Genomic DNA, 12,125 nt, shown 5'->3' on the forward strand with positions numbered 1-12,125 from the left:
CTTCATAATTGGATTGGCTCTTGTCAATTTTAATCAGTTAGCCGACTCAAGATCTTTTACAGTCTTTTTAAGTTAATAGCTCAAAGGAGTAAAATTAAGGCTATTTCTGTTTTCTAAGGTCTCTATCGATCTAATATTAATATTTATATTAGTTAAAAGACATTTACAATGTAATGTACTCAATTATGTGCCTTGAATGTCAGTAAGAGTCAAGCACCACAGCTTTTCTGCTAGTAACCGTTAGCCAGAGTTTAGCTACGTTTCTTTCTCTGTCATTATTGGATTTTCCTTCATTTTTATTGAGTTATGTTGAAAAATGGATGTATTCAAAGACGTGATGTATATATATATAAAGATATTCACGACTTACAGGTAATAGGAGGGAAAAATCAATAAATAATGTTAGTTTTACCATTAGCTAAGGTTAGCCGTGGCTATTTCATCAGCTAGCTTCATCTTTTTGCCTCGTCTGTCAGTAATAAGGGCATCTCAGGACAGCTGTGGCCCTAAACAAGTGTGAAAAATAGCTTTTGGCTGATTAATGCCCGAGACCTGGGCAGAGAACGGTGAATCAATGAGTTATTTCAGTCCTGGCAGCTCTGATACATCGACTCAGGCCAGAACACACAGTCCTGCACCGAACAGCAGCAGAAGCTTCTGTGTGTGTCTGTCACCAGGGGCAGCCTGCCAAACATCTCGTAAATGGCTGTCTTTGGCTTACCACAATTGCACACAACTACGCAAGGTGCTGCAGAGACAGAGGGCTGAAGCTGCATTTTAGCTCAATCCCCTGGAGCAGTTGTCTCTGCGCTCCCCGATGAGATACTGTCTAGTCGAGTAGGGGAAACAGCAAACAGGTGTTGGACTGCTGAGATGGAAATTTGCAGAAGAAGTCAGCTGCACACCTGTCTGTCCAATTTAATGACAGCAAAAGGTCATCAGGGAGGTGAACGCGCACTACCTCCAGCTCCAGACAACAACAGGAGCAGCGAGCTCCGAGCAGCTCTCGCTGTAAATAAAAAGTTAGAGAAGCATTGGAGAGTCTATGTCATTTCCTTGGCTTACCACAATCATTTCCTGTAAAGTATTTGCAGGCTCTGAAATTACAGCTTCGTAGCTCAGCAGGGCCTACTTTTCTCAAAAAAGGCCCCAGCTGCAGGCGCAAACACACTGAGCCAGATCTGAGGTAGAAGTGGCATCATTAGTATGAATTAAACTAGCAGTGAAGGTTTGCCTCAAAGTCAATTTACTGTAAGCGCGGTTGCTTAATTTTCTGCATGTGTTTCCATGAGATGATGAACGCAGGATATTCTGCAAGACTGGATGTTAAACTTTTGAGTCATACCGCAGTGAAATGTATCAATTACTGCACTTTAAATATTTCATCTTTGCATTTAATGAGATTTATGTTCTTGCAGCGGTGGAAGAAGTGCTCAGATCTCTCTCTAAAGTAAAAGCAGCAGCACCGCAGTGTAGAAAGACTTACGAGGGAGTCAAAATGTTTCTTTAAAGCAGCTTCTTTTATTTTAAAGTAGATACAGCCGGGCAGGCAGAGGGCTCGCTGCAGTAAGGACATGTGTTTTTGTGTTGGTGTTTGTTTTATTTTTAGTGTTTTATTTGTTTCAGCATGTGTTTCTGTTTGTGGATTCCACTCAAAAACAAAACAGCTGTTTCCTTCAGAACTTCATGAACCCTTTACTGTTAAAAACAAATAAAATAAACTGTTATCATTATCTTGGTAATATTTCCATTTATTAGAACATTTTCCTTTTGTAATATTCACGCTTAATGGTCTAATGTATAGTCCAAAATACAGTTACATATCTGTCTAGTTTTCAGTTGAGTTTATTCTTTATCAAGATTGGAATAATTCTCACAAATACTTCCTTAACTTTAGAAAAACAGTGATAAGACACGTACTATCTTGCTTAATTGAGCGTTTTTTTCCCCTTGAAGCTGTGATACTATAGTTTGTTATGGTGCTGTTTTCTGTCGGTGCCATACTGCCACCTTGTGTTCAAACTCTTGTAAGTCAAGGACACTGAAAACACTGTAACACCTGTGACATTTACTCAAGTACTAGAAATGTGGGTACTTTACCCTTTCCTACAGGTTTTGTCTGGTTCTGCTGTTTAAAGGTTTGTGTTTGTGTAAAATTAACTTTTGTTTTATTGTAAACATTTCTCCCTCCTTCCAAATTCTCATTGAGGTATTTTATGTGCAGAAAATCACGACTGGTTAAGAAAACCAGAAGATGCAAAACTGATTTCAGAGGTCAATATTTGGTGGAATAACCTGTTTTTTAATCACAGCTTTCATGCATCTGGGCATGCGCTCCACCGCTCTGTCACAGTGCTGTTGGGTGACGTTTTAATAGGGTTCAGATCTGGATTGGGCCGGTCATGACATGTAGAGAGAGATGCTGATTTAAACATTTGGAGTGGTCTCTTCATTTTTTTAGTCTGCTAATCAACCAATTAATGATGATATTGTTATACAAAGATCAGAATTTATTGATCCAAATGAACTACAATTAGTTTCACATTTAACACATGGAAGCGAAAGTGATGTAACTAAATATGCATGGTAGTGCTTTCTTTGATGGTGCTAATAATTTTTGTACTTATAATTTAGGAGTATTTCTGTGTTTTCGCTAGTTACATGTGAGCTAAGGCTAATTTCATTCTCATGTACTGCCTAGTAGTTTGTGAATTTGCCCTAAGTATTGATTATTAATCTGTATGCAAAGTAGCTCAATGTGTAAAGTACAATATGACAATGAGTTTACAAATGTCTTGTGCAGTTATTTCCACATTATGAGGCACTATATTATGTATTTAGTAAGTTTATTTCACAGGTATTTTGTGGTGAGTTTCCCTCAAGAACAAACAGATCAGGGCCGAACATTTTTATTTATGTCATTATTTATTTGAAGCTGCTGCTCCACAGAAGAGAAAGAAAAATAATCACTGCTGATAAAAAGAGAGAGAGTTACATGAGCTTCACCTGGAGGGAGAGTTTGACATAAATATCGACTTGGCCCTGGTCAGCTTTGATTTGGCCTGTAATGGGAGCCAGTCAGCTGTGCTGAAGGAGGCCATGAAACAAACAGTGGATGCCATGTAGACGGGCACTGGAGCAGACAGAGGCACGGGGAGCAGGAGGAGCATCAGACACCGGCCGGGCAGCGGGGAGCGTCGCGTCATAGCTCCCGGAGATCAGCTGACATCAGGCGTTTTCGGACCAGGGGAACTTTTTCATAGTTCCAAGAACAGCTGGATTTTACGCTGCAAAAACTGGGACCATTGTCATTCTTAAAACGACAGTTCGAGGGATGTAGCTCTCACTTCTGAGTAGCTACTCTCCAAGCAAGAGGAAACTGAGTGGTCCGGATGTAAGCTGTCTAAATCTGTGCAACTACCGGGCTGTTGCGTGTTGCAAACTGGCCCAAGAAGACTCTCTTATCTACTTTAATTGTAAAGAGAGGTCTATAAATCAGCTGATTGTTTTTATGGTTCATTAACTACACAGTATACTTAAATAGCTGTTAGTAAAATCAGTCCAAAAGCTGTTTTAGTTGAGTTATTTTATTGAGCCATTGTGGTTTGGAGGCCTGGTTAAAGGAAACACTAGCAGGCTTGCTCTATGAGCCGCATGTTGTCTGTCCAGGAGATGCACATAATTTAGACAGACTGTTTTGTCTTCATGCGCTACTGAGCAGCTTTCACCAGAATAAACGAGACCCTGTGTCCAACGCTGTGTAAGTACTCGTTACACATCCGCAGAGCCGATGCAGCAACACCACGTATAACGTCACCGTTCAGCTTCGTTCCCATCATGAAACCTACAATACATCACATAAAGCTCCAAGCAAGGCTTTCCTCAATCTACTTGTTGTAGTATTTTGTGTTGCCGATAAACCCCCAGCCTGCATTCATAACGTCACCGTTCCTATTAGTAGTGTGAATTCAGCAGTTCCTCTCACGGAGTCCCCAGAACCGTTTGGTCCGAAAACGCCCGATGTGTAGAGCTGCTTCTGAACACCAACAGTCACCTCCTCCAAACTTTCTCCTGACTCTTCAAGTATAAAATTAATTCTTAAAAAAAAGGGTGAAGGAGAAGTTGCAAGAAAAAAAAGGTCACATTTTACACAACTGGAATGAAGTCGTGCCGTTTGTCATCCTTCCTTTGAGGCTTTTGGGCCATTATCTACTGTGTGAGACGGTCTCCACCTCGACCATTCAAAGTATACTGTGCAAGAAAACAACACAATGACAGCATAAACATTCCTCTCATTGCACTTTGCAAATTAAAAGAAAATAAAACTGTCAGTTGTAGAAATCAGCGTCAGTTGTTGAAATGATGTAGACGAGCTCATTGACATGTATCTTCCCGCTTCGTTCAAAGTAGGACTTTCTGCTGTTAAAAAACAAAGATTAAAACATGAACATAAAAGATTTGTCACAGCTCCGTGTGTGATGGAGCATCTTCTTACTCCACGTGGGTGGCAGGAAGCAGCATGAGTGGAGCCCCCCGACTCACTGCACAGTGCACAGACGACTGTACGTGATTAAACATAAAGAGATGGACAGTAATGGCTTTTCCCTTTAAACCAGGAGATCTGCCTGGCCAGTGTAAAGTGTCCTGGTGAAGAGGAGGGCAGACTACTGAGTGTCGTGTGTTGAGGGCTGATGAGCAGTCACAGTGAGAGAGTAGTTTGTGTCTTAAGTGCTTTCTGGAGCAGCGACTCTTTGGCGTGCGGTCCTGGGCCGACTTCGTGTCGGGGCATTAGCTGTGCGCTCAGTCTTGGTTTCGGACGGCTGGGTTTCGGCCTGCGGGGTGCTGGCATCACCGACCAGTTCACGCAGGAACTTAAACTTGGACAGGAAGAGCTGCCAGACTACATACCAACCTGAGGAGGAGAAGAGGAAAAGTGTGCATTAAAACCTGAGGTGCTTATGTTTAACATTACAAGGTTGTGAGCATAGACTGTATAAAAAGATGGACGACATGACAGCTCCCTAAAAGTGAAGCCAAAACGTTTCGAGCGCCCCCTGCTGACTGGCTGCAGTATAGCTCATAAAGCCCGCCTTCTCCATGTTAACAGATGGGACATGAGTCAAACTATAAAATCAAAATACACGTCAAATAAATGTTTCTCAAACACGGTTTCTGTCATTATAGTTAGTTCTTATCATGCTGATTTATGTCCAAGTGTTCATTTTTCTGACAAGTTTAGTTTAAATCAGTTATTTGATGCTGTAAAAAGGATGATTGACAGCTCTGTTGACAAATCCGGCTCCTGCAGCCGATCTGTTCCTGATTAGCAGAGTAGAGGAGGAACGGTGAGAGGAGATGTAACAAAAACAATCACTACAGTCACTGAAGTTCACATATCTGTGAACGCTAACCTCAGACCAACACAAGAAGCTGTTCTGCTGTTAAATATGCCGATGTGTGTTTTGGTTAGTGGAAGTGGCTACGGCGGCTCAACCCGCTGATCATTACTGCGCAACTCTGGCTCCAAATGACGTCCCCATCGCAAGAGGGCAGTGCCCGTCACGGGGGGTATTGAAGCTTCAATTTTCTACAATGAAAGCAGGTGGAGAAGTGTCGTCCATCTATAGTCAGTCATTGGTTGTAAGCATGTTTTTCTGATAAATAAATTGTCACACAAATTTGAAATTTTCATAAAGGTCTTTCAAGCAGGCTAACAGACAATTTGAAGGTATTTCAAGGATCTTAAAATAATCTTCAAACTACCTGGATTAGAAAAATATTGACAATTTGACAAAGACAAATTTGAATTTAATCCCCAAACTGTTACACTGTGTCTCAATTCAAAACTAGAAACAAAAGTAGTAAAAGTAATACCTCTCTACCTCTATATTTTTTCCCCAATATATAAAACAATAAGGAGATGTACAACGTATGGTTCCCAGGACAGGAAATAGAGTTGAAACATGCGAAATGGGTAAATAATCCTCTTCTATGGCTTAAATTTTTAAAATATTTTTCATCCAGATGGACATAAAAAGCAGTGTCGCTGGATAATACTGCCCTTTTTACATTTATTGAGTGGCTAGCTACAAAACAAGTGATCAGTTTATAACTTAAGAAGCTAAGAGACTGATTTTAACTGGATGTAAAGTAGTTAAAATAAAAACAGCATTAAAGTCCCACTAACATACAAAGTTCAGGGCAATTTAGCAGAACAAGTATTTTACTTTTGAGACTCTACAGGTGCATCTTACCGATAAAACTTACATAACTGTAAATAAAGAAGTTATAATGCAATATTTTCAAAGTGTGGTGTTAAGGCTTTTATGCACGAGTGATTTGCGTTAAAGGACAGGTAATGGTTTTACACAAGAGGCACGTTATGATTATCTGGATCAGCTGTGTCCTGCCAGTGCGTCCAGTTTAAAGCTAATCAGGTGTGTCATGCAGAGGAGGAAGACACTGTACAGGAACAGTAAAAGGGCGCTGTGTGACAACGTGAACACCTGCAGTCTTGAGAAGGAGCAGCAGCCATGTTTATATTTTGACATGTGCCAGACTTCTCCTCTGCACATGGTAAAAATAGAAACTCCTTACTAAGATCGAAACTTGCCAGTTTAGGATATTCAATACACTCTGACCTACTATACAAGGCGATGTTAAAGAGAGTAGGAGTACATTAAGAGGGGAAATTGATGGATATTCCTGTATGTTAATCATACTTAATGTTTAAAATTCATTCGCCTCTTATTAGCAGTTTAAGTGTCACCGGCCTCTTGTCCCACAATCCGATGTCGACGGTTAGCTAAAGCAGCTACAGACGGAGTAAGCAAGTTATGTAAGTAACTTATGAAGGTTATTTCCTGTAAACTTACCAAACAGCATGAAGAGCAGCGCACAGACAAGTGTGGCCACAATGACCAGCAGTGTGAGTCCGACACTTTGCCACATCTTAGCTGGACACTTGACAGCGACAACAGCATAAGGAGAATGGATGTGGTGAATTTTCTTCTTCGCACCACACTGACAAAAACAATGTAGCTGAGGTTAGCCGCCTGGCAGCTGAGTTAGATAGCTTGCCGAGACAAAAACAAACAGCAGCACATCACAGAGCTCCCACCAGCTTGTTTGCTAGCGAGTGTTGCTAGCTAGCCAGTTTGCTAACTGGTTGACAACGTAGCCGCAGTAAGCACAAGGGAGGGCTGTCACACAAGCTAACGTCAGCTGGTCACAGCGCGGTAAAGTCCTTCTCCTATGAGCTACATAACTGCAACATGAATTCACTAGTTCTTACTAACAAGGCAGAGCAGTAGCTACAGTAACTGGGTTAAGACAACAAATTCAGCGTCATGAGACTAACTTAAACTGCGCCTGCGCAAGTTCCATTGGACTGCTGGGTAGTGAAGTTTGTTTAAAATGTAAGTCGTTTTTTACTCTTTTGATGTATCCTGGCATCAAAATCACCGCCTTCTCCTTTTATATCTACACTATCATTATTACAAGTATTATAAATATAGAAAGATGTTGATAGATAGATGTTTTATTAATTGTTTTTCATATATTCTGTGTGTGCTATTTTTGTCTCCTTATACCCCCTTTTTTATACAAGGCTTAATAGAGTTTACAGAAAAAAAGGAGTTATTAACGTGACCTTGACGACAATGCAATGCAACAACAGGAATCAAGCATAGAAGTAACTTAGTGTATGCATAGAAGGTTAGCGGATGGGTCATTTTGCATTAATCCATACACTTTATATTTTATATTTTCCACTTATATTTGAGTTGTTATTTGTACTTTTTACTGTATTTTTGGAGCTATCCGGCACTATTATTTCCTTTGGGGTTAATAAAGTTCTATCTTATCTTATCTAATCTCATCTTATCTTATCTTATCTTACAAGGCTTTAATATTTTGTAACTTGAACTCCAGCCAGCCTCTGACTTAACAAATAGATACAATGCTATATTAAAAATAATTTAAAAAATAGCATTATAACAGCAACCCAAGAATAACATAAACCAAAAAAAAAAAAATCACAATATATTCAGTGTAAGGCCAGGAGTATTATTAAAAACTTAAAATAATAACTTAAACAAGTTAATTTGTGTAGCATCTGTTAACAACAAGGAAATAAAAAATAAATAGGATATAATAGGTCATGAGTCAACATATAAAACAACCTTTCACATATCTGCAATTCAGGAATACAAGAAGGCACTGTTGCATTTATTCTTTAATCCAGCAGGAGGCGTCATTATCACACATCTGTAACCTGTTGAATTATAAATAACAACTGCCTTATTTAGGAGAGCTTTATTGTGTGTGTGTAGCTGATGTCTTTTTGTATTGTCGTGCTGAACAACATGGGGACTTTTCACTGATGTTGAACTGCACGGGTTCTACAGGAAGAGAGGAGGCCACTCATAAAATCAAGAGTGTATTACATCATGAGTCAAAAATTCTTAATATACAATGTAAATACAGGTCTGTGTCAACCTGTCAGTCAATGTCATGCTTTGACTAAATTCCAGTGGTGGAAAATAACTAATAATTAAGTGCATTTTTCAAGTACTTGTATTTTACTGAACTATTTCCTTCTACTTCTACACACTTCTACGGCAAACACTGTACTTTTTACTTTACTGAATTTATTTATCTAGACTTGGTCAACTTAATAGATTCAGATTATTTATACAATATATATGAACTAATAAATGATAGTATATTACTATTGATAAAGTAACCCAGCTGTATATAATGTAGTTTAAATTAGCTCTACCTTTACAAGCTGCAGCATTAAAGAGATGTCCAAATAAATGCATTAATTATAATCCAAGAATAATACATGATTCTGAAATGTGCTATTCTGTATGATGATTTTACTTTTTGTACACTAAGTAGCCTTTCCTTTGATGCTTTTGGAGTACTTATTTACTTTTAATGAGCACGATTTGAATGTATCTACGCTGTGGTATTGCTACTTTTCCTGTAAGTCAAAGATCTGAGTACTTCCTCCAGCACTGAACTGAACTCTAGTAAAAGCACGTCATGTCTTGACTTGAGGGAACTTGCAGTCAAGCGTATCCTGTCATGTATTCCAGTCAGAGAATTTGCATATTATGTTAAGGCGCAGACAGAACATGAGTCATGCTTCAGGACGGCATTTGAAACACATGCGAGCAGAACAGTGTGTCCAGCCAAAGTATGTCAGTCCAGCCCATTAACCTAAGAGCCCTTAGGTATCTTTTGACTTACAGGATTATTATTCTAAGGTGTTGGGTTACTAGTTTAAAACGACAACAAACAATATGCTCATAATAACAATGGAAAGAATGATACTGAAGAATAAATATGTTAGGGGTTGCTCATATAAACTTACGGTAGACTTTATAAAAGATGTGGATGTAGGACAGTGACGTCACCCGCTGCTTTGTGGACAACAGTATTGGAGCCTCGAGTTTGGCCTTTTGTTTATCACCATCTCAGGTCATTCACTTGAACAAGTGGAGGTAACGCCTAGCAGACAGGTAGACGCACCCACCTGTCACTCAAAGCAACTACACCCCGAATTTTGCTTTAAGCCTTTAAGCCTTAATGTAATTTCATTGAGTAAGTTATATAAAAATTCATCATCTCTGCAGTTGTCATGAATGCGTCAATCAGCCATAAAGGCCAAAAGTATTTTTGTTCCAGGGTTTTTATTTCGGCTGTAACGACATTTTAACATGAGAGTCTATTGGGATTGACTCGTCTTTGGAGCCAGCCTCTAGTGGCCATTCTGGGAACTGCAGTTTTTTGCACTTGTATGTTATTTTGGAACCTAAAGAGAATTATATCCTGAATCTGCGTCTCTCCTTGGCTTTACGGAGCTTTATGGTGAGTTTTAGCTCATAGCTTAGTTTTGGTTCACTCTCATGGCTCTCATAATGTCATTCTCAGTTTGAAAGCCTGATAAATACACAATATCCTCAGTGCCCACACCTACACATACAGCAGAAAAACATAGTAAGCAACAACCTGGCGACAGAAAGAAGGATTTAGCAGCTAAAGAGCCCAAGAGATATTTCCCTAAGGAATTGGTAGGGACCAAAAACAAAGCTAAAAGAGGTAACTATTGGACTTACATTCATCTGCTGCTAAAGTGGGAAGCGGAAAATTTGACAATTAGATGGAGACAAACAGTCAAAACGACAGGGAGGAAATAGTTTGGATCAAAGGTCTAAAGATAAATGTGTAGTTGTGTATTGCTGTGTGGCAACAAAAGTGAGACAGCTACTTTTTTGTTTTTTTGTTTGCAATCTGAGGTTTAGATATCAAGACAACAAACAAAAGGTTAAAATGATATCATAAAACCAACAGTGTTTTTTTCAAAACCTGCAGATTTGTAACGTTTTTTTACATTTTGCTGTCAGAAACGAATCAGATTTGTTGGGCAACGCTGTGTTTGATTTCAGCACACAAAGGTCTCACTGAGCTTCAGGCCAAGATCTGTCGGGAGATCATAAAACCCTGACATTATTTATTACAAAAATCCAGCTTTAGAGCCGCTGGTAGGCAATTCTTTTTAACCTTGAGACAGAGCAAGGCTAGCTGTTTCCCCCTGTTTCCAGTCTTTGAGCTAAGCTAAGCTAGATAGATTTATTTCCCAATACCTTGATCTAATCATTGAACCTTTATGCTGCTTTGTGCTGATGTTTGGTTAAGTTATGATTCACAGCAATTTCTTCACTGATTTCTCTGTTTAATGGCCAACTTCCTGTCATATCTTGGGATTAATGTGACTAAAAATAGCTAGAGCGTTCTGTAAAAACATTTTTGTAAAAACAGCCTTTTAAGGACACGGCTGATTGCAGTCACTTTAATGTATTTTTTTATACCCTGCTGGGTACTGTTTGCTATAGCCATGCAAAGTTGTTTTGTAATTATATATATATCAATATGTTAAGTAAGTAGAGTTATGGAATAATGTAGTTACTACTAAAGTATAGAGGAGCAGAAGTAAACAGTAGCTGGAAATGGAAAGTAAAGTACAAATTCTTAAATATATTACTTAAGTACAATACTGTACATTCTTAGCCTCCATGGGATCAATAGCTAACATATTATCTAACATGATAAAAGTGCATGTTTTTGCCTGTATTCTACAATAATGATTTATTATACTGTACTGGTAACTACTTCTTGTTTTATTGGCCTAATTTAAACACAACAATAAGTGACGGTTTATGGAGTACATTCAACTTCTCACTGATATTTACTCTATTGAGCCAATAACATAAGGAGGGAAAGTACAATGTGAGCCCATGTATGGAAAACTTCCGTTTCCGTGAATGAGTCAAAAATCTCCTGACCCATTTATCAAGTTTATTTGCTTGTTGTCTGTGTTTGCTGAGCGCGCAGTAGCTCAAAGTCAGTGTGTAAATAAATGTGTGGGAAATTACAGTATGAAACACAAACGAATACCTGGTAAGTGTGGGTGAGTAAATGGAAGTCAAAATGTTTCTTTTTCATCTTTGAATAAATTAAATTTGTCTGACTTTTTTAAATGCTGCACACACACTTAGTCACAACAGCCATTTTTGTCTCTGTACAGATGTATGGAGAGGAAACTAAACCTTTAGCTGTTTTTTTGTGTTAGAAAACAGGTTTTGACAACTCAACGTGACTTATAGTGTTTGCTTTGACCTGCACCTCTGATGACCTGTTGACTCTCTGTGTTCAGAGTGTATGGAACGGATATTTAACACAAAACAGGCATCACTGCTATGCAAATACAACAAACCGGTTAGTACATGTACATGTACTCCTCTACTCATTTGCATATAGTCAGAAGGGAAATGACTGAGTAAGTTTACACACTGTACTTAAATACACATTTGAGGTACTAGTCATTTACCTAAGTATTTGCATTTTATAACATTTTTACTTTTACTCGAGTTTTCGTCATAGTTATAAACAATATTATACAACAGTAAGTTCCGACCAAGTAATCTGTTTGGACAAGAGGCAGTCCATGAGTGGGGGTATAGAGAACAACATCACTGGGACTTTTTACTCAGCAGACCGTGTATGTCTACATTGATCAAGCTGGTTCCTCTGAATCACACAGCAGACTCTTATTT

At 38.8% G+C, this 12,125-nt stretch overlaps 1 protein-coding gene across 1 annotated transcript; it reads right to left on the reverse strand.

Moving 5' to 3' along the window:
* Window positions 1–2,912: 2,912 nt before the first annotated feature.
* smim13 (small integral membrane protein 13) lies at window positions 2,913–7,331 on the reverse strand. The gene is made up of 2 exons (XM_069681612.1): window positions 6,876–7,331; window positions 2,913–4,912 (listed from the first exon to the last, which is right to left on the reverse strand). The coding sequence occupies exons 1-2, from the start codon at window positions 6,949–6,951 to the stop codon at window positions 4,725–4,727; spliced, it is 264 nt and encodes an 87-aa protein (XP_069537713.1). The 5' UTR covers window positions 6,952–7,331; the 3' UTR covers window positions 2,913–4,724.
* Window positions 7,332–12,125: the final 4,794 nt, after the last annotated feature.

The sequence above is a fragment of the Semicossyphus pulcher genome, unplaced genomic scaffold (genome assembly GCF_022749685.1).
Source record: "Semicossyphus pulcher isolate SPU_LCO1_2020_fin unplaced genomic scaffold, fSemPul1.0.p SCAF_5, whole genome shotgun sequence".
NCBI lineage: Eukaryota > Metazoa > Chordata > Actinopteri > Labriformes > Labridae > Semicossyphus > Semicossyphus pulcher.